Source organism: Dipodomys ordii, unplaced genomic scaffold, assembly GCF_000151885.1.
Source record: "Dipodomys ordii isolate 6190 unplaced genomic scaffold, Dord_2.0 Scaffold172, whole genome shotgun sequence".
Lineage (NCBI taxonomy): Eukaryota > Metazoa > Chordata > Mammalia > Rodentia > Heteromyidae > Dipodomys > Dipodomys ordii.
The window spans coordinates 2,486,935-2,510,617 of record NW_012267388.1 but is presented as its reverse complement, the minus strand read 5'-3'; the positions used below and the strand labels follow the sequence as shown (position 1 = coordinate 2,510,617).

General features: G+C 40.7%; 1 protein-coding gene across 5 annotated transcripts in view; it reads right to left on the bottom strand.

Annotated features, from left to right (window-relative positions):
* Kcnq5 (potassium channel, voltage gated KQT-like subfamily Q, member 5) overlaps window positions 1-23,683 on the bottom strand; it is a 540,825-nt gene that overhangs the window by 55,631 nt on the left and 461,511 nt on the right. The window contains exons 8-11 of one of the 5 annotated variants that reach the window (XM_013033629.1): window positions 16,782-16,876; window positions 12,719-12,745; window positions 6,578-6,634; window positions 1,782-2,002 (exon numbers count right to left, since the gene is read on the bottom strand). In XM_013033629.1, coding sequence (XP_012889083.1) covers window positions 1,782-2,002; window positions 6,578-6,634; window positions 12,719-12,745; window positions 16,782-16,876 — 400 coding nt within the window. The remainder of the gene's footprint in view (window positions 1-1,781; window positions 2,003-6,577; window positions 6,635-12,718; window positions 12,746-16,781; window positions 16,877-23,683) is intronic. The other 4 variants (XM_013033631.1, XM_013033630.1, XM_013033633.1 and 1 more) reach the window with 4 other exon arrangements.

Below are 23,683 nucleotides of genomic sequence, written 5' to 3'. Positions count from 1 at the left end.
AGGAGATAGGGGCCACATCCAGTCAGCAACCCAGAGTCTAAGAGAGAGCCCGCCCTGCTCTGTGGGCTGGAGGAGGATGGAGAGGTGTGAAGAAAGGGTTTGTGCCACTCATGCAAGAGTGGAAGAGTGGAGGCTGTTTCCCTGAGGATTTCTGAGAAAAAGCTGGAGCAGCCATGGGTTGAGGTTCCGGAGATTTCACCCCAGGGAGCTTGAGATCACTGATTTTATGACCCTTGCTTGTTAATTGGATCTCTGGAGCTTTCAGGGCCTGGGAAAATACAGGTTATCCTAGGGGATGAGAACAGAGACTTGGTAGACTTTGCAATTTTTGTGCATTAAGGGAAGTTGCTGTTTGGTCTTGGTTCTTGGCCTTGTATAAGAGACACAATTACAAACCCTGCTCTCGTGTGTGTGTGTGTGTGTGTGTGTGTGTGTGTGTGCATGTGTGAGTGTGTGATTGTACTGCGGCTTGAACTCACAGCCTCATGCTGATTAATTGGAGAGAAGAATCTTGTGGACTTTTCTGCACAGGCTGGCTTCAAACCTAGATCCTCAAATCTGACCCCTGCAGCTAGGCATCCACATGGGCTCCTTAAAACTTAGCTTCTGACTGGAGAACAGAGGCAGATTTTTCCATTTCAAGAAACTGTCCATTCTACTTGGATAGAATTAGATGAATTTCTAAATGAGTATATATTTCAGTAGATGTGTGTTTTACTTTTCCTTTGCTGATTAGCTAGAATTACAGGCATGAGCAACCAGCACTAGGTTCTAGCTAATTCTTTTCCTTCCTTCCTTCCTTCCCTCCTTCTTTCCTTCTTTAAGTAGTTGTACACAAGGGTTTGATTTAACAAATTTTAGCGCATCTTTGAATAAAAAAACAAACATGAACATAAACATGAACATTAGATAGATTGCTTTGGCAACTAAGTTGATACATAATATGCTCAGTTCTTAGACTAAATGTTTTAGAGAGAAGAGCCAGAGTTCCAATTATCATTGGAGTCCCTCTAAGGATGGCCAGCTGTGATTTCTGACTTGTTGGTAGAAGGCGCATGTGAGAATAACTAGGGTAGCTTTGCGCTTCCTTAGAAAGTGCTGTCACTTCTTATTGAGTTCCAGTGTTCAGAGTCCCTAGTTGTTCCTAGGCCTTGGACCTTTGCTGGTCGACAAAACCTACACAGCAGAAAGTCATACTGACCTTTTCTTTGTGTTTGTGTGTCAGTCCTGGGGTTGAACTAAGGGCCTGGGTGCTGTCCCTGAGCTTCTTCACTCAAGGTGAGTGCCCTAACTTTTGAGCCACAGCTCCACTCCCAGCTTTTTGGTGGTTAATTGGAGATAAGAGTCTCACAGACTTCCCTGGCTGGCTTTGAACTGCAATCTTCAGATCTTAGCCTCCCAAGAAGCTAGGGTGACAGATGTGAGTCACCAGTGCCCAGTTCAGTTCACACTGATCTTGAAGCAAATATACTACAGCTAGATTTAATCAAAATCATGTAACACTTTGTTATTTTAATTTTTGTGTGTGTGTCCTGTGGCAGATGGACACCAGGACACTCTCTCCCTGCCAAGCTGCGAGCCGGGGCCCTGGCTTCTGAAAAATGCAGATTCTGGGGCCAATGTTGCTTCCCTCCCCCAAATGGGGTGCACTGGCCGAAGGCAATGGACAGACTTCCAGCGGGACACACCACGTCTTTTCCCGGCACTGTTTCCCCCTACCACGGCGGATCTGATCACTCCCCCTGGTCTCCCTTATCAATGAAACTGGGAAGCGGCCTTACCGTCCATCACCGGCTTGGGCTGCGAGCTCTTGAGGCGCAGCGAGGGCCGGAAGCGGGTCCGGTCATTGAAGCTCCAGCTCTTCTGCACTTTGGTGGGACTGCCCTCGGCCGTGATGTCGGTGCTCGGGGACCTGCGGTCGCCCACCGAGGCCTGCCTGCTCTTGATGCTCTGTCCCCGGGGGCTGGCCATGCGCACCCGCTCCTTGAAGCTTAGCTTCTGACTGTAGAGAACAGATACTCGGTTAGCTTGCGCACCTTTTCCCTTCTGTCGGGTAAAACAAGTCGATGGTTCTGCAGATGGGTATGCATTGTATTAGACGTGGGCTTTTCCCCCCTCAGTGAAAAGTTGATCTTTATTCCATCTCTCTGTCATAGCATTCATATTCAATCAGTCTCATCCTAGAGATGTACACGCATTTCTTGAGTTTATCACAGGCCGAACTGAGACCAAACACAAGCAATTCATATCCAATTATCCTGCAGATAACCAAGGATTGATTCGGAATGCACTTAAAAAATAAAAAAGTATTGGGTGATTTGAGCTTTACTTTCAACCAAGATATTTTTAAAAGTAATTCTTTTTTGTTTGGGAGCATATCTCTTTGTAATTTCTAAATGTCTCTATAGAAAAACCAGGGACGAGAGTTAGACATGTAGTTACATTCAACATGCATTGTGTACTCCAGGCAAGATTATGATCTCCATAAATGCATGCAATTGCATAGCCAGCGGGACCATTGCCTCCATCTTATTAGACACATACAACATGTAATGAATGTGATGACTGAGGAGTGGAATGCGAGGTAATGTTCACTAACACGATTTCCTGCTATTAAGCAGGACATTGATTTGCTGTGGCAGCTACCAGTACATTGTATTTATTTAAACCTTCAGTTCTCTGATGCTATCTTGGATAGGGTTGATGGAAGAAGGATTAAATAATAAGTGACAACAAATCCAAATGTATCTCACAATTTCCTAATCAAGGCACATGATTTGGGGTGTGGGAGGGGCAGGATGGAATCACAGAACTTGGGGCTCTCTGACACCCAATCAAAGCAGCAATATAGCTAAGGGATTCTTGTGGGACTCAAATAGGAAACTTGAACTCAGGGCCTGTCCCTTAGTTTTTTGCTTTTTCTTTTCTTTTTTTTTTTGCTCAGAGGTAGTACTCTTCCACATGAGTCACAGCCCTACTTCTGGCTTTTGGATGGATAACTGGATGAAAGTCGCATGGACTTTTCCTGCCTGGACTGGCTTTGAACCTTGATCTTCAGATCTCAGCCCCCCTCTCTCCCAATAGCTAGGATTGCAGGCATTGAGCACCCAACTGGAGAAAAGTTTGTATTGACATGTTGTTTGTTTTCCTGTTTCATTTAGAAAGCACTTGAGTCCCAGGACTCAGCAGCGGGCAGTGGCTTGGCAGCTCTTCGGAGTCATGCTGCAGCCTCTGTGGGGAGAAGGCAGCCATGTCAGAGATAAGGATTATAGAGACCCATGGAGACCTTGTCTCTTCCACTTACCACAGTGTCCACTGTTCCCAACTGCAGCATGCCAACAGCAAATGTGTTTAGTGGATATGTGTTTTGTAGCTAACAAGAAACAGTCATTTTATTTTCCCATGCCTATTTGCTTTAACAAATGATACTCTTGAAAGGTTCCATGTTTGATGGATGCTTACATGGACACAAATCAAACCCTGAACAACGGTGAGAGTTCTGACAGCAGTAAAGGAGTTGACCATGCAACCAACATTATTCTCCCACCCCATGTCTGACTGCAGACACAGCTCAGTCCAGCACAACTAGCTGAAAGGCACATGCAAAGAATGAGCGGTGCGGTGTTGTGACCAGCGTCTTTAAAACAGTCCCACCAGGAGAAAGGCTTATCTATATTCCACATAACTGATGACAAAAACATTAGAAACAATGGAAAACTTCATCTTCTTATTGGCAGGCTGTGTTCTCTATGTCATCCATAAACTTTCAATTATTTAAATAAATCCATAAAAATAGATAGGAACTCAAATGTCAACTCTTCTTAACCTTTTTTCGCCCCCCCCCCATTGGGAAAACTTCCTATCTCCTTCTGATTTCAGTGTGTCTTTATCATAATTTAAATTTATGATAATCTGGTTCAGAACACATATGCATATTTTTGCACTTTTTCAAGCAGATGTAGCGCTATTATAAGCTCCTCACTAGTCCCAATCTGATCTATTATACCTTTTCTTGAATTAGCAGATGGATAATTATGATAGAAGGTTTTTATCAAATTATTTTCTCAAATTTTCAAGTTATGTCTCTTTCCTATGCCAACTAAATTTACAGGCAACTGAGAAAATCATGAAACAATTTTATATGAATTTTGCTTTATTCTTTCTATAACTTTCACTTTGGGTTTGTAATCCCAGACACAAAAAAGGCAAAGATTGGGAGGATCACAGTTTCAGACCAGCCAAAACAAACTTAGTGCAATTCCATGTCAATCAATAACTGATGATGTGTGCTTGTCACCCCAGCTCCCTAAGGAGTCAACTATGTGAGAATTGCAGATTGACCCCAGACAAAAATGAGAATCTATCCAAAAAATAACTAGAGCAACAAGAGCTATGGGTATGGCTAAAAGGGTAGAGAGCCTGGCTAGGCTCTGAGTTCAAACCTCAGTATCAAGAAAAAAAATTTACTAAAAAAGAAAAAGCATAAGCACTAAAAAGTCAGAAAGCATAAAAAGGAATTGCAATATCAAATTCACCATAGTTATTTTTGTTTGTTTGTTTTTTTGGGTCCAGTCATGGGGCCTGAACTTTGGGCCTGGGCACTGTCCCTCAGCTCTTCAGCTCAAGGCTAGCGCTCTACCACTTGAGCCACAGAGCCACTTCTGGCTTTTTTCTTTTTGCTTATGTGGTGCTGAGGAATCGAACCCAGGGCCTCTGGCATGCAAGGCATGCACTCTACCACTGAGCCACCTTCCCAGCCCAAATTCACCATAGTTATGATAAAATATTTACGAATCCCTTATCAAAACTATTTCCAAAGTGTCCATTGAAACATTTTGACATTACTTCTATGAATATCTGGAAGATGGGAATAAAATTATCTAAATCTCAGTACTATTTAGAGTACCTAAATTTGGTAGAAATGAATTCTTGGTATCATTTCCTTCTCCAAGGACTAGAGCTTGAACTCAGGGCCTAGAACTGGTTCGACTTCCTTTTACAGGAGTGGTGTTCTATCACTTGAGTCACGCCCCCAGTTTGATTTTTCACTAGCTAATTGGAAATTAAGTCTTTGGAATCTTTCAGACTTTTTTTTTGCAAGCCCAGGCTGGCTTCAAACCTCTGTCCTCCAGATCTTAGCCACCTGAGAAGCTAAAATCACAAGTGTGAGCCACTGTCATTGGACTCCATTCCCTTTTTGTCTTAAATTACACAAGTATTGTTAATATATTAAAATAAATAATTTGTGCCAGTCCTGGGGCTTGAACTAGAGGGCCTGGGAAGTATCTTGAAGTTTATTTTGCTCAAGCTAGTGCTCTATTACTTGAACCACAATGCCACTTCTGTATGTTTTGGTAGTTAATTGGAGATGTGTCTCACAGACTTTCCTGCCTGGGCTGCCTTTGAACTGCAGTCCTCAGATCTCGGCCTCCTGAGTAGTTGGGATTACAGGAATGTGCCACCCAAACCTGATTTTAAAAATACTCAAAATTGTTTTAAAATATACTCAAAATTATGCATTACATTAGAGAAAATGTAATGTTTTCGTTTACTTTTCTTTTAACACAATGTTAAAGTTGAGAAAAGTCTCCTAACCCAGCATTTTTTTAACTAAGGCAAATGTTTCCTCAAAGTAAGGGTCTGTTCTTGTGTCCTCTCAGGAAAAGCTTATTCTTATTAGTGGTTCTACTTCATTTCCCCTTTGGAAATCAATAGAGCACCTTGATTAGATGGTTAGTAAACTGCTTAAGTGGCCACTATTGAAAACACACAGTGATGAAAAATATAGACTCTTCACTGGGACACTCAAATTTCCACGCTTGTTCTTGCATCTTTGGTGACATTTAGAAGCATGACTTTTGGAAGAAGATTGATGCAGCACTACTTTTTTTTTTTTTCAGGAAGCACACAAATGACAATTCCCAGGAGACCAACACATAGGTCTGTCTTTTGAAGACAGTCGCCCAGAGTTCACTGTGGTCAGGCCTGGAGCATCTCAATCTGCAGTCCCACATTCCCAGCTGAGGACTGGGCTCTGCCTGGGAATCCAGAACCAGAACCAGATGGACCTATCACTCAGATGGCTCAGTGTGCACATCATTACCAGTTTGCTTCCTGCTAGGGAACTCAGTACGATCGTAAGCCCAACCCTAATCCTCCAGGATTTAGATTGCTGTAGTTATTGTTATACTTAATTAGGGTTTTAGCCCATCACACAAGAAGCATTCTACAAATTCTCGCCTCAGGCAACCATGGGTCACTCAGCCTATAAGCCAGTGCGTGCAGCAGCTTAGCAGTTGTTCAGCCACAAGGGGGCGCCAACCAGCTGATCGCCAGTACTCTCCTATTTCTCCCACTTGGTGAGTCAAAAAGCAAGCCACAGGCAACAAGGAAAATTACAAGCGGGGTTGAAAACAAAAACAAAAACAAACTAACAAATAAAACAACTCATTCAAGAAGTCCCTAGGAAGAGTGAGTCTGTGAATAGGGCTCAGGTGGGTTGGCAGTGTAGCCTGGTCATGCACCTGAGGTTAGTTGGCATTCTCAAATCTCATGTCACTAGCCAGATGCTGGGTACCTCTGCTTCCGTGAAGTGTACATTCTGAAGAGCTTCTGTTTATTACTACAGAACTTACTAGGAGTGAGCGAAATAGAGCAGCACATTACTAAGCATTTCACCACCAGGAAAGTGCTCAGGAATTTCTTTCCTTCCTTCTTTCTTAAACACCAAACCATTTGACCTCACTGCTTGTCTTGTTTGCTTTTGATTTTGTACCAGTGGAAGGGCTTGAACCCAGGGCCTTGCACCTCTAACACTTGAGCTATGCCTGCACTTCCAGCTTTCTGTTGGTTAAACAGGTAAAAGTCTCAGACTTCTCTGCCTGGGCTGGCTTTGAACTACCATCCTCAGATCTCAGCCTCCTGAGTATCAAGGATTACAGGCATGAGCCACCAGAACCCTGCTCCATTACTGTTTGTTAATATGTAAGTTCATAGACGATATAAGGAATAAGTACTATATAGTTTAATTGTGCTGCTTGAGATATAACCATTGCTCTTGATTGTTAATTAGAAATAGGCATAACAAATGATGGTATTCTATATGTTAACAATTATTTAATATGGGAATAAGAATCCAAATACTTTAGATATAGAAACCCCTATAATAACTATCAATGTAACATAGTATAAATGGGGAATAAAGTATTTCAACAATTTTAGGAATACATAGTTACAAAAGTCAATGAAGCAGATAGTAGTAATTGCTTTGAAATCTAAAAGCAGAAGTTCTGAATTTGTGCAAAGCATCTGTATTATAGTTACTATAGGTAACTGGTTATCAGGTTGAATAAATGTTAAAAAATAAACAAGAAAAATTCCAGAAAAGGTGCTTTTACTTATTCTAAGTCTTATTATGTACTTAAAAAAAATATTGGCACTAAGGCTTGAACTCAGAATCTCATGCTTTTGCTTAGCTTTTTCACTTATAACTGGTGCTTTACCACTTGAGCCCCACCTCTACTTCTGGAATTTAACTGGTTAATTGGCGATAAAAGTCTCATGGACTTTTCTATTCAGGTTCCTGATTAGCTGGGAATATAGGCATGAGTCACTAGCACTTGGCTTTCTGATATGTTTTTTTAAAAAAGTAAATCTTGTCCTCTTATCAATAAATGTGAACAGGAGAAACTAGTTTGAAAATACTTTTTTTTTTTAAGTTTTAACATTCTGTCAGTAAGGATCCAGATTAACTATGTTGGGGGACACCTAAAATCTAGTCTTCCTGAGTTTTTAGTTATCATGCAGATTGTTCTCTAAATACAGAAGAAACAAAATGTAAGTAATAAATGATACATATGGAAGAAATGGAAGAACACACAATATCTTCCACAACGTATTTTTGCCAGAGCGCTCAGTAGGTTACAGCACAGAGAGTAAAGTAGTAAAAGAACATCACATGTGCCTTTTATGACATGCATTTTATATCAGTCTCACAGGTACTTGTTAAAGCAAGTGTGGACAGTTTGTAATGTCAGAGTAAGTCTGAGGGGGTCTTGGTGATGCCTTATAAACTAGAAGTAAGGGAGCAACTAGGAAGTAACAAACTCAGCAATCATTCCTTTAAGCAGGGGAAGCAGAGGCAGTGAGATTTATAGGTAATGCTCAAACTTCAGAAAATTTGATCAGGTGTGTGTGTGTGTGTGTGTGTGCGTGCGCGCGCCAGGCCAGTAGTGGGGCTCAAACTTGCATTCTGTGTGGCTTCTTCACTCAAGACTAGCACTCTACCATTTGAGCCACACATCTACTTCCAGCTTTTGGCTGGTTAATCAGAGGTAAGAGTCTCACAGACTTTCCTGCCTGGGCTGGCCTTGAACTAGCATGCTGAGAGCTCCATCTCCTAAGTAGCTAGGCTTACAGGTGTGAACCACTAGAATTCAGCTATGGTCTGTTCATGCAGCAATAAAAACTTGAGGTAGGAAGAGGAAACAACAACAACACCTTCTGTACCAATGTGATGGCTCACCCATCATCACTGTTAAATGACCTGGTGAAAGAGATGGGAGGGTCCTAGGAATATAGCTCAGTGGCAGAGTGCTTGCCTAACATGTGCAAGACCGTGGGTTCTATTCACAGCATTGGAACCAAGTTTCTGAAAACAGAAGAAGGGAAGCATCCAAACCACAGGACCTCAAGGTGAGAATACTTGGTTAATGTTGTGGTTAACATGGTGGGAGAGGTTTGCAGGTAAGTTCTAGTCTCTGAAAATACAATTTACAACACACAGATACAAGCTGTTCAGGTTTTAAAAAATGAGTTAGAAAAATTATTTACTGAGATGATTGACTTGAGTAAAATGTAATACATTCTAATCACATTTTTGAGATTAGAACTGTTTTAGAGGGAAGATAGAGGAAAACAAAATGATTAATAAAATGAGATGGGGGAAGTGGTATTTATAGTCTAAGTTGAGGATGAACAGAACAGGCTGAGATGAGAATAACAATAATTGGTATATAATGCCAACACAAGAAACATTATTTTACTAATTTTCATTAAGTTGAATTTAAAACCCTTTTCTTGGGACTGATAAAACTATTTTTCTAAAGAAATACTTGAGGTCTATCACAAAGAATATGATACTGTTTTTTAATCTGAGACATTACAGGTGAATTTTGTTTAACCATACCCTAACTTTAGTGTAGACAAACAAAATTGTGTGTGTGTGTGTGTGTGTGTGTGTGTGTGTGTGTGTGTTGGCAAGAACATCCCAAGGCAGGAAACAGAATTAACCAAATAGGCTTGCCTCCCATCTATAACTCTTTTGTATGTGGTCTAGTCTACTGCCATAACTCTCATTGACCTAGAAAGCAGGCTGCTCATTTATCCTTGGATTATTCGCAGTTTACTTTAATCTATTTTGTTTTTATTCTGTGTGCTGGTACTGAGGCTTGAACTTAACCGTCTGCCAACTATCCCTTGTGATTTTGCTTAAAGTTGGCACTCTATCTCTTGAGCAATAGCTCCACTTCCAGCCTTTTGCTGTCTAATTGGGAATAACAGTCTCAAAGGCTTTCCTGCTCAGACTGGCTTCAAACTGTGATCCTCAGATCTCAGCTTTCTGAGTTGTTAGGATTACAGGCAAGAGCCACTGATGCCTGGCTTACTCTCAGTTTATTTAAAGAAAGGGGATTCCAGGGTCTATGATATGCGAATGATAAAAAAAAAAAAAAATTGGCTCCCACTGGTGCTGAAACTTGTCTGTGCAGTTTATCAGAAACAACCATTCATATAAACCCCAAGGCTGAATGCAATAAAGGGCTCTGCCGTTGGGTGGCGCTAATTAGTCCCTTTGAAATGAGGTCAAGAGTAATTAACAATATTCTGGATCCATAGCTGATCTTCTCTTAGGGAAAACTCTCATTAGAAATGCATTTTCCTTCGTGCCTATTTTGCTTGAGTAAGGACAAATTTGTTATTTTCCAAGATGCTGCGGCTGCTATTGTTATTACAATACTCTTTCCGAATTCATTATGTGATATTCTAAGTTCTATTGCCAATGGAGCACAAGGTGAAAGCCACAGCAATATTAAAACAAGAATTTCAGTGTGTACTTTTAAATAATGTGTCAATTTTAAAAAGCAGGCATCTTCAGTGTTTCCTTCCAGATCATTGCAGTGTTTTACGTCTTTAATTGGTTATATGTTTTTGTTTTATTTCTCATCACATAAAGTATACTTGAAGCCAAGTACCTTCCATTTCTCTACCTATGCATAATTGATTACACATATACATTCCCTCTCATTGCTTTACACCAGGGGATAGATGTTTGGGGCTGGGGAACAGAGTTTGTGATGTACAAGGCCTCAGGTGGGTATCCGGTGGAACAGAACTTACATCAGGCCAAATACCGAATTGTTAAATTCCTGAGGACTTCAGAAAAGCACATCCCCTCCCCCCCATGTATGATTCTCTAAGTTGAAAACCAAGTTTAGTGGCTCTGAACACATTCAAATCTACAGGTGTGCTATCCTTGACAGACTTCATCACAAGCATCAGAAATCAACTGAAGTGTTTTAGATACATGTGAACCTCATAAAATTGAGATTTGCTTGGTTGTCCTGCGTTGTAACAGCTGGCCAGTGGACTTGGTGCTGGGACTGGTGAGCACAAGCCCCATCGTCAACCTTTAATTCAGTCTTTGTTTTCTACCTTCCTAATATTTGGAAACTGTGTTGGTGACTTTACTGACCAACACACAGAGGCCATGCTTATTTCTGACCCTTTTGGGTGTCGACAGCTTTCTTTTGGAGGATGAAACCATGATAGAGACTTTACTCTCCAGTGATTTTAGGATTCATGCCAAAGACAGTCTCTACCCTTAGAAATCTGGAGACAAATCCTTCTGTGAGACAATTTGCAGATAACTCCCGAGACAAAGAAAGCTTTTAAAAATATTGCCAAAGAGAAGAAAACATGGTTTATAATGACTATGACTTATTGTGTGCATTTTTTTTCAAGTGAAGTTGATGTCTGCCTGGAATTTTGGAAAAGGGAGTTCTGGGTCAGAATGGGTCAGCTTGACTCTCACGCTGTCTGCAAACAATGTGTTGAGTGTAATAACTTCAGCCTCTCTTAGATTGGAAATGCTTCTAAAGTGGAAGAAAGTAGCTCTAGGCACCTAAATGTTCTGAAGGTATTGCCCAGGAAGAGCCAATGTGCTTTGTTCTAACTGGTTGTCTACCAAGTAGGAGAGGGTATAATGACATCTCCACGTGTGCTCATCGTTTACGGCTAGATGCAGTACTCTCTATGGTCTCTCTCTCTCATAGAAGATGGTATTGATGTTTGGGAATCTTTTCAGGTTGATACTCCAGTGCTTCATCACCCTGTATGAATGTTCAAAACTATTTTCAATACTGCCTACATGTTTTATCATGAATGTCATTATTGTTGTTAATAGTTCAAAGCTAAAAAGGAACAATTCCTGGATGCTCACTGACTCCCATCTAGAAGCTAGCTCTGGACAGATAGATTTCTCCATTTCCTTTTTTACTGAGACAATTGTTAATGATTTGAGAGAGAGAAAACAAGAAGCTTGCACCCTTTTTTTTTCCTTCCAGGCACCTGGTGTTCCCTTGTGGATTTTGCCTTTTCTGAGTTCTCTCACCATCAGTGCTGAGATCGGCCAAGGCCCTGTCCTTGAGGACTTTGCTTCCAACTCCAGACCCTTCCTGTTTCTCATGAACAAGGATTACTTTTGCTTTCTATTCCCTCTAGGTTCAAGTCTGTGAGATTGAATCCCTTAAAGCACTTCCTTCTAGAGGAGGGAATAATGATCACGAGCTATTTGAGGAAATTTCGGGGTGTGGGGGAGACTCATCTTTCTGAAAGATGGAGAAAGATGGAACCTTCTTTTGACCCCAGTAAACCTCCATGCTCAATGGGCCGATAATGATCCATACAAACACTGTCACCTCCTGTATACAATGTTCCTCTTGCCAAAAGAATGGGGAAAAAATACCCAAAGCTAATAATATACAACTTTTCTCCCTCCAAAGAAAAGACAGTGAAGCCTAGGCTGTTATCCAGATCTGTAATGTTCAGAAAGAAGTTTTGCCAGTTGCTGGAGGCTCACGCCTGTAATCCTAGCTACTCAGGAGGCTGAGAACTGAGGATTGCGATTCAAAGCCAGCCCGGGCAGGAAAGACCATGAGACTCCTATCTCCAAAAAGCCACTAGAAAACCAGAAGTGGCACTGTGGCTCAAGTGGTAGAGCACTAGCCTGGAGCTGAATCGATGAGGGACAGCGACCAGGCCCAGAGTTCAAGCTCCACGACCGACAAAAAAAAAAAAAGGTCCTTTTGTTTTGCTTTTTAAATTCTCTACATCACTACATTTGAAGAGTTGGATAAGAATAGTGTAAAGAAAAATGGCAAGAAGGAATGATCAAAAATCTAGAGTGATTTTCAACCCTAGATTGTTTTCTACCTGGCAGGTTATTAAAAGCTCATGAGTAGGTTAGGGAAAGATGCTGCTGCTCCTAAGGAAGGAAAAATCAATTTTTTAAAAAACCAGCCAACTTTGTAAGCCATCTTATGAAAGGTCATTTTATAATCTTCTTGTATTTGTTGATCAATTTTACTCATGAGACACATTAGAAACATCTGTTAGGCATCAGATTTATAAACAAACATGTAGCAAAAGAGAAATCACAAACCTGCTTGACGATTCCCCTTGTTCTTTCCTGCGGTGCGTGAGGACAGAAGAAAGATGATGATAAACTTGTGAATACATTTATAGCACTAGCTCATGGCCCAGTTGGAGACTAGGGAAGCAGGTAGCTTAAGTAACCCCTTTCAAGAATGATCCGCAAGAACAACATTGCTTAGCATAAATGCTCCCCACTTCATATCTCACATTCACTGTGGTGCAGGAATGAGAGACCACAACATTTCTTGGCAAATCTGGTCTTACCCATATCTAGGCAAATCAGCACAGATTGACTCTTCATTTGCCAGGGGTTAAGAAAAGGTGAGTCTGGTCTAACCAGCTTGTTTCTGGTTACACTGGGGCCTCAGGCAGACTTTGGGGATCTAAATTTGGATGTGTTCATCTGTGGTTTTTTTGGGGGGGGGTCCAGTCATGGGGCCTGAACTCTGGGCCTGGGCGCTGTCTCTCAGCTCTTCAGCTCAAGGTTAGTGCTCTACCACTTGAGCCACAGTGCCACTTCTGGCTTTTTTTTCTTTTTGCTTATGTGGTGCTAAGGAATCGAACCCAGGACCTCTGGCATGCAAGGCATGCGCTCTACCACTGAGCCACCTTCCCAAGCCCTGATCTGTGAAGATAGCTTTGTACTTCAATCGCTGGTTGAGGCAGATTTATTTTTTTTCCCCATTGTGTAAAGTATGAGTTCCCATGGAGTAAGTCAGATTCATAGAAAGTCTGCCAGAACTCTTCTGGTTTTCTGTTGGGTAGTATTTTAAAACCATTTTGGCCAACTTAGGTTTAAGCATCATGGCAGGGATTCTATTCATTTTAAGTTAACTGTGGGCTATTGGATACACACCTCGCTTTCTTGTAGGTCTTGCGTTTCTTAAGGTTTAAAACAGAAGGCATTATAGTACCAAGTCCGTAACTTTTGAGTTCTTTAAGTGCCTCTGGGCTTTTCTCAGAGCGTGATAACTTTCAATAACTCTACAATATTTCCCCTTCTCTTTCACATAGCATATTGATCATGTGATTAATCTTTATTCACTTCAAGAAGGAAATCAGGACAAATAATTTCTTCGCTAAGTCCTCTGTCATTGAAACTTTGAAATAGCCATGACTGAGACCTCTAAGACATATGTAAGAGAAAAAAATAGTCCTGAAAAAAGAGTAAGAGACTTCCTGGTTGACTCCCTGGTGGTTTTGAATAGATGTGGCATGCCTCTTCACCCATGGCTTTCTCCCCTACAGTTGATTCTTAAGCTTTGATTTCACACGACTCCCCAAGGAAAGCTTAAGGAGCAAAAGCATCCCGCAGTACCGCCAAAGCTGTGGGGAACCAAGCAATGGAGCTGGGGTTTTCTTTTTCTTTCTTTTTTTCTTTTTGGCCAGTCCTGGGGCTTGAACCCAGGACCTGGGCACTATCCCTGAGCTTCTTTTGCTCAAGTTAGCACTCTACCACTTGAGCCACAGTGCTACTTCCAGCTTTTTCTGTTCATGTGGTACTGAGGAATCAAACCCAGGGCTTCATGAATGCTAGGCAAGCACTCTACCACTAAGCCACAATCCCAGCCCAGGGGTTTTCTAGTAACAATATTGGTTTGATAGTGGTGATGACGATTTTGACAATGTGCTTGCTTCTCTAGTTTACTTTTCTGCTCAGCACTGTTGCCATCATATGTGTTCCACAGTTTACATATTTATATGTCACCTCCAATGTTCTTTGAATATATATTTGCTGAGCTTTGAGATTTTAACTTGCCGTTCCCCACCCCATCCACGGCATTCTTAGTGACTGGAACAGGACCTTCCACGTAACAGGTGTTCAATGAATTTTTGATGAATGTATATGTTGAAGACCAACTGCTTGTTCTCTTCAGAATTTCCTCAGATTCTGAATGTTAGAGGAAAATACACTGTGTAAATAAAGGAAGTTCTGGTCCATCTCTTACTAGTCATTTTGTATACAGTCAGCCAGCTAATTATAAATCTAAAAACATCCCTCTAAGTCATTGCAATTATTCTCCTCACAAACCTAGAACTCCTTTCTAAGGCAAAGGTCTGAAATTGGCTTCAGGGAGTTGGTGAATATATTAACCATGAGGGAAAAGTTGGATGATATATGGAATATTGTTCTTGGGGTTATCAAGCAACCATAAATAAGCAACAACAACAAAGAAGTATTGTTAGAGGGAGAGACATCACAACATCTAGACTCCTATGAATTTTGCCAGTGATTATTGCATCATTGTGGACAAATGACAGGTTCTCAGTAAATGAAGCTGAGACCCAGGCGAATGAGGCGGCAGGGAAAGGTGACTAAAGATGATTGACAGGCTCAGTGAGAGCAACAGGCTGAGGGCAGGCGCTTGTTCTATCCCACTCCACCTCCACCCTTATTTAAATGGGGAAAATATCAAAAGAAAAGAAGAAATTACATGAGTAAAATAATAGTCAATGCAGTGGGAGAATTTGACTCATTATTAAATGGTTCTTTCTTCTTTCAGGCTTCAGAATGACTTTTAATCCAAAACGCGAATAATCATAGAAGATAATAAACTACTCTCCTGTCATTTGAGAAGCCTATAACAGTTTCCCTACAAGACTTCTTTTTTTACATTTATCGAAGGAACTTTGTGAAGATGAGCAATATATAATTTCCATGAAATTCTCAGTTTTGATTCACAGACTCAAGGAATAGACGGCACAGAGTGAGGTTCCTTTTCAAAGGAATTGAATAGCCAATAAAAAGGATTCCAGTATATTCCAAGATTGAAAACGAAAGAGGATTTGAATCCACACCTTCACTCAGCAGGCTTCGAGGCTTCTATCTTTGCTAGAATTCCATGTCTCTAAAGTTCTGGGGGTGGGACCATGAATGTCTGTGCCCCAATGTTGACCGTTCCAGCTACTGACCTCTAGGAGAGCTGACCTGCTGTCCTGCTGATGCTTAGGGATCATCTTGTCCGAGGCCCAGGGCAAGACAAGGAAGCTGCTGACCAAGTTCTGTGTGGTGATGGTATGTTTGCTACTTCCTGCTGGATTGTATGATACAACATCACACAGCTCCACTAACAGCCATGCCAAGAACCCAGTTCAAGTGTCCCCTGCTGATCTTCCAGACCCTGAGCCCCTGTAGTGAGGTGCCTTAAATCTCAGGAAACACACTGAGATTGAGGTTTTGTAGGACTATGAATGGAAATAGCCAACATTCTAAAAGACTGAGCTAGATAAGCAATTTAATAGCCTTTGAACAACTTGTAGAACCGACTACTTTCATCAAGTTGAGTGACTCAGAACAATCTTCCTCATGACTTACTGGCTTTGGAGTTTCAATGATTACTTTTTTAATTAGATGATGATAATGTTTTAATATGTATGCTGCTAGTTGAACTACACTTCAGGACACTGCCTGAAGCCATTAACTTTTTTGAAAAAAAATCACTGTGGTTGGTAATTTTTAGGACCATTAATAAGATTTCAGATCGTGCCCTCCTTCGAGACTTTTTCGGTTCCCTTGGGTTTAGGCATGGTGGATAACCTTTGGACGATGCAATGGGAAGGGAAGTAGTATGACTTGGAAAGCTTGAATGCTAACTCCAGATTTTAATCTGACTGGTCCACTGCCTCCTGTAAATTCTACTTCTGCTGTTAATATTTGTTTGCTCAGCCAAGTGAAAGCGTAAGTGAAAATGTAAGAAATGACTTAGGCCGAATGAATGTGCACTGACACATTACTTTCAAGGGCAGATGATAAATAATCCTTATTCTAGTTGTGGACTGTGGTTCTTACCTTTGGAATTCTGACAGGCTTTATGATTAGATGTGAACATGAAATAGTAGACACATCCCTACAAAAAGGATTACATTCCTTTCCTCTTCAGTCCAGGTCTTTGGAGAGTGAGGAAGGAGAAAGGAGTCATTCAGTGTTGCACTTGCATTGCTACTACCAAGATCCAAACAATACAGAATGAGACCAGCCAACATGAACACTTTCTCTGTGTGCATTCATGGCTTGTTGAGAAGACTAGAAAAGACTCAGCTCCAGCACCAGCTGTTGCACGGATACCTACTTGGTAGGACTACAGGTGTGCAAGGCCTTCAAGTGTGGCTTCCAGGTGGCGATGGAAACAGATTTCTCGTCAGCTGCGTAACTCCGCCAAACGCACTGTATGGGGTATAATGGGGACAGAAAAAAAAATGGAGCAAGAAATAGAATAAAATGAAAAGGATAATTATTCATTTACTACACATTCAAAACCTTTTCCTTAGCAAAGTGTAGCCCTGAAAGCATGCCCAAAGGAAGAAGCAGACTGGCAGTTATACATACTCTGCCATATCAAAGCTTTTCCAAGACACCACAACACCACAAAGCAGACACACCAAGATATATAACAATACAAATTTTGTGCCAGTACTTGGTTGAACTTACAGCTTGGGCACTGCCCTTTAGCTTTTTCACTCAAAGTTGTTGTTCTACCACAAAGGTCACACCTCTACACCCAGCTTTTTGGTGGTTAATTGGAGACAAGGGTCTTATGGACTTTTCTGCTTGGGCTGGCCTTGAACCAAGATCTGTAGCCCTCAGCTTTCTGAATAGCTAAGATTACAGATGTGAACCACTTGGGGTTGTTCACATATTATATATAATATACACATAATGCACATAACATAATTTTTGAGCCAGTTACGGATAAACATTATCTGATCTCAAGGGAAAACAGTACTGTTCAACTGGGTCAATACATACTGATGTCCAACAATCCGAGGGTGAGGATGCAGTTGGGCCTTTCATTCATTGGCCTTTAGTTAACAGTTGATAAGACAGAAGCCAAAATTACCAAAAATCCACCTTACAACTAGTACAATAGCTATTAGGCTAATAAACTTTAAGGTTTGTGAATGACTTAATTAGTGAAAACCCTGAGGTTGAATTGTGAAATACTTTTAATGTTAAAAAAGTGAAGATATGCTGGCTTTTGATTGGCTGAGATCTGAGGATCATGGTTAAAAGCCAGCCTGGGAAGGAAAAACTGTAACAACCTTATCTCTAGTTAAATACCAAAAACCCAGAAGTAGAGCTTTGGTTCAAGTGATTGAGTACCTACACTGAATGGAAAAGCTAATGGAGAGAAGCTAGGCCCTGAATTCAAGCCACAGTGCGCGTGCACGCGCGTGCGCACAGACACACACACACACACACACACACACACACACACACACACACACAGGCTCATGCCTGTAATCCTAGCTACTCAGGAGGCTGAGATTTGAGGATTGTGGTTCAAAGACAGCCTAGGCAGGAAAGTTGGTGAGACTCTTACTCCAATTAGCCACCAGAAAACCAGAAGTGGCACCATGGCTCAAAGTGGTAGAGTGATATAGCCTTGAGCAAAAGAGCTCAGGGACCCAGGCCATGAGTTCAAGTCCCACAACCAACCAAAAAAATAAATAAAGAGAGGGATTCGTATTTTGTAAATGATAAAAAATGCTCAGATAGAGGTTAAGGCTCCTACAAAGTTAAGAGGATTGAGATAGGATCTCCAATAGCCCCACTCTTGGGCATAGCCCTCCAGTGGGAATTTTGCTGACTGCTTGATAACTGAGGTTGAAACACTTCCATTGAAACTGTCTATTTGAAATATTGCCTGCATGCACATTCCCTTACAGAGCTTGGTAAATGTATTCCTTTTGCAATGAGCCTGCAAGCATTTTTTAATACCAAGTGTTTGCTCTGATGTCTTTAGAGACAATTTTTTTATTACGATTCATTACTCAGAGCATTCTATTTTATGTGACAAATACATTTAAATGGGTCACATCCCTACTGTATAACTATCAATCAAGATTCTGAAATGTACAATGAAGAAAAAAAGTGATCTAATTATATTTGCTTTCCCGAGAATATCACTGGCTGAATAAGAGCTGCACAAACAAGTTAAAAACTGGTACAAACTACTTGGAAAAACTGTCCTGTAGTGTCTATTACATTTGAATATATATGTATACTGTGATACAGCTGTGAATTCCTAGGTAAATATTCAACAGATAAACTTAAATACACTTGATAAGCATATATACCACTAGCTAGGTACTAGTAGATCATACTTAGAATCCTAGCTACTTAGGAAGTTGAGATGGTTGAAAGCCAATCCAGGCAGACAGATCCACGAGACTCTTATTTCCAATTAATCACCAAAATTTAGAAGTAGAGTATGGCTTGAGTGACAAGGAATGCTAACATTGGGTAAAAATCCAAGGGAGAGAGGTCCTGAGTTCAAGCCTTAGTACTGGCATGTGCATGTGTGTGCCTGCACATGTGCGTGTACACACACACACACACAAAAGATAAACACCTCATACTGATTTCTTAAGTAAAAATAGAATTACCACAACATCTATTAACAGTAGTATATATAGGAAGGTGCAATATGTGCACATATTGGAGAATTGAATATTGAAGGTATAATACGGACACACAACTAAGGTCAATCATATTGACTTTTTAAGAATGATGTTGAATAGTGAAACCAAAGGAGGGCACTCCTAGGAGAGGCCACAAAGGCACAATATCTATACATGTCTGATCACAGAAAATAATATTTATTGAATGAACTCTTTTTTGCTGTTTTTGTTTTCTTTAGATCTGCTTGTCTTTGGGAGGGTAAGGAGAGGCACAGAAATGGAGGGACCAAGGGTGAACAAACGCAGCAGTGGTCCTCACTGGATGCGATGTAGAAAATGAACCATATAACTTGTGAATGGGAATGGGAGGGAAAATCTGGGAGAGAGTGTGGGAAGGTGTGATGCTGACTAAAAAGAAATGCACTAATTTCCTGATTTATGCAACTGAAACCCTTCTGTACATGACCTTCATAATAATTTAAAATAAAGTCACCCCCAGGACAAAAAAAAAGAATGATGTGGAGTGACCTAAATGACAAATGTATGAGTGACATAAATGACAAAGGTACTCTGTGCTGGTGCACGGTGCTGCCTCATGGAAGCTGGTAGAGGTAGGACACAGGTAGGAACTGATCTCTGTCTAGCTGGGTATTGAACAGGAGGACTCAGCTCTCTTTGGAAATTGGCTCTTCATGAAACATCTGGGAAGTGCCATGAAAATTTACAGTAGAACTTAAGGAATGTTTTATGCTGTGAAGGAAGTTTTTTTTTTAATTTATATATTCTCAGTAGGATTCCTTTACTAAAGCTTTATCCACACGGCTTATGTTGATTTAACTGCTCACCATGGAAGTCTGTGCTATGCATCTTGGCATCTTAATAGGTACTAAAGCAATTACTATCATTTCTGCAGTTATTCAATTTTTTGTAGCTGTGTCTACACAATTTTTAGAATGATTGTAAAGAATCAGTAGCTGGTATCAGTGGGACACACCTATAATCCTAGTTACTGAGAAGGCCAGGATCCAGAGAATCACAGTTCAAAGCTAGGCAGAGAAGTCTGAAAGACTTCATTCTCCAAAATAACTAGCAAAATGACAGGCTGGAGACATGACTCAAGTGAAATAATGCCAACTGAACAAACAAAGGCAAGCAAGTATGACACTCAGAGTTTAAACTCTGGTACCAACAAAACAGAAGCAACAACAAAAATCAATAAAATACATATGTTTGTGTGTGTGTGTGTGTGTGTGCATACACACATGCACACGCAGGTAATGGGGCTTGAACACAGGGCCTGGACATTATTCTTTATCTTTTTACTTAAGGCTGGTGTCCTACTATTTGAGTCACATTTCCATTTCTGGCTTTTAGGTGGTTAATCAGAGATAAGAATTTCACAGACTTTCCTTCTTGGACTGGCTTTGAACTGGGATCCTCAGCTCTTAGCCTCCTGAATAACTAGAATTACAGAAAAACACAGATTTATCATCTCAGCTTCTTTTGTCATAGTGAAGCTCAGAAATCTTCTAGTGCTATAAGAATCTAGATAGCTGCTTTCATTAAACAATTTTCTTAAAGGTGACATACGTATTGATACTCTGAAAAAAAGAGACATAAATAGAACTAGAGGCATACAGCATTGTTTGATAACAGTAGGGGAAAAAATCCAAAACAATAATTCACCAAATAATGGCACCAAGGTATCACTGCATAATGTTACCACACATTAGAGGCAAGAGAGGGCACTCTGAGAAAAGTGAAGTGTTTCTTTCTACTAATATCTGACTTCTTGTTTGTTGTCAATCAAGGGCTAAACTCTTGATCCCTTCATTACTCTTCATCTAAACATGCCTTGTAAGTGAGAAACACAGGAGGGGCCCATCCCCGACAGGGCTCATGTTAGATAAGTCAAAATGGAACTGGAAGGTATAATTCTTTTCCTCTTACACTCTTAATAACTTTCTCCTGGGCTGGGAAGGTGGCTCAGTGGTAGAGTGCTTGCTTTGCATGCATGAGGCCCTGGGTTTGATTCCTCAGAACCACATAAGCAAAAAGAAAAAAGCTGGAAGTGGCACTGTGGCTCAAGTGATAGAGTGCTAGCCTTGAGCTGAAGAGCTGAGGGACAGCACCCAGGCCCAGAGTTCAGGCCCCACAACCAGACCCCCCCCAAAAACCCCCCCAAAACAAAAAAACTTTCTCCTGTCCTCGATCTTAGCTAATTGGTGCTGGTGGCTGAAATTCCAGTCCATATCTTTGTGATCCACTAACTAATATTGCTCCATTTAAAGTGCAAGTCACACAGTGGTAGGCAAAGAGAAAGATAACACTCTGGAGACTTCTTAGGGTTAATTTGCACGACGTGTCCTCTCCACAGACAAGTTAACCTGAAACAAATGGAAGTCATACTTGCTATTCATCAGGCAATGCTGGTACTCAAGGCAGCGAAGATGTGCCCTTCAGTCTATGATTGTAAGCAGAGTGTGAGAATAATGCAGTATGAGGGAATGTATAGTGTATGTGTGTAGAGTGGTTGGCAATAGTACATCCATAGCAAGTCTGGTCCTTTCTAGAATGAGTCTAGAGAGGCTCAGCTGACTGTGCAATGGGAGATGAGCATGGGACTTATTTTTACAAAGGTCTGTATTCTAAAATTTCATTACTGAAAAAGGAAGGGTGCAAACAAGGCCATCCCTTTCCCCTTCATTTTAATTTCTGCTCCTTAGTGGGAACTTCTTCACTTCTTACAGTTACTTCTGTATTCGTTCTTCTCTTCTTTATCCTCCCAAAAGTCTCATAGTCACACCATGTTCCTCATCTATCATTCATCTATCTCTCTATCTAGCTATTGGTTTTCCTTTATTTAACTATTAGAAAGTCTTTTATCATCTCATCTTAGAAATACAAAGTTTAATTATTTTGTGCCAGTCCTGGCACTTGATCTCAGGTCCTGGGCTCTGTCCCTGAGGTTTGTTTGTTTGCTCAAGGCTTGGTGCTCTAACCCTTGAGCCACAACATCACTTCTAGCTTTTTTTCAGAAGTCTATTGGACAGTTTCATAGATTTTCCTGGTCAGGCTGGCTTCAAACTGTGATCCTCAGATCTCAGCCTCCTGAATTGCTAGAATTAGATATAAGCCATCAGCACCCAGCTAAATATAACAATTCTAGTCAAATACAAACAGATATGAAATCAATCCACTGTACTTTTTGTAATCCTGAAGCCCTTTCTCCTGTTGTGCCCATTGTCTGGGACTTCCCTAGCTCAGCATCACATAGATGGCTTTGCTTGTCTTGTGTCTTATTTCCTGGCTTTTAGGCCTCTTGCTTTTCTGGTTTGTCTTCTTGCTTTGGAAGAACAATTCTATCCAAGTTGTTTTCTGAGTAAGGGAAAAAGGTAGGTAAATTTTTTTCAATCAGCATGACTGAAAACATTTTGTGTGTTGCTCTCACATTCTGAGTGTTTTGGCAAGATGTAGCATTCTTCGTGGGAAGTAATTTTCCTCCCTAATTGTGAATATATTGTTCTACTACTTTCTATTTTTAAATGCTACTAATGAGATATCCAATATATAATCACACACACACACACACACACATTTGGGGCCAATGTTCTCTGATTTGGTTCACTTCACCAGGCAATTGGTGAACTTTCTACTATGACCACTCCTGCCTTCCAGTTCTGGAGAATCATTATTCAGTAGTTCTTTGGTAAAATCCTTCCCTTACTTTCCTTATACTCTATTTGAGCAACATCTATTATTGATCTTGTATCTTCCAAAAGGATCCTTCAATTTTCTTATCTTTTTCTTTTTATTATTACACATCTTTATTATTCTTTGTGTGTGTGTGTGTGTGTGTGTGTGTGTGCTGGTCCTGGGGCTTGAACTCAGGGACTGGGTGCTGCTGTCTCTTAAGATTTTATGCTCCAGGTTAGTGCTCCACCACTTGAGCCACAGTTCCACTCCTGGCTTTTTGGTGTTTAATTGGCGATAAAGAGTTTCATGGGCTTTCCTGCTCAGGCTAGCTTTGAACTGTGATCCTCAGATTTCTTGAGTAGTGAGGATTACAGTTATGAGCCACCAATGCCCAGCTTCATCTTTGTTTTTCTTTTTATTGAATTTTCTGGGAGATTATTTTACAACTTTATTTTTATTTATTGTTAGCTTTTCCACATGTAAATTTTTTTTTCAGTACTGGGATGGAACTCATGACCTTCTGAACAATCTACTACTTAAGCCATGTCCCAGTCTGTTAGGATTTTTTTTTTCTATTCATCTATTCTTTTTTTTGTTTTTTTGTACCAGTACTGGGGCTTGGATTTAGGGCTTACTTGGCTTTTTTTCACTCAATGATGGTGCTATACCACTTGGGCCACATATTTACTTTCAATTTCTGGCTAGTTAATTGCAGATAAGAGTTTCATGAACTTTTCTGCTGTGCTCACTGCAAACTTGATTGTCATATTTCAACCTCCTGAGTAGCTAGAACTGTAGTCATGAGCTACCAGCACTCGCTTCTTCATCTATTCTTATGTAGGATTGAAGCAGTAAAGAGGATGTATCTGCATAA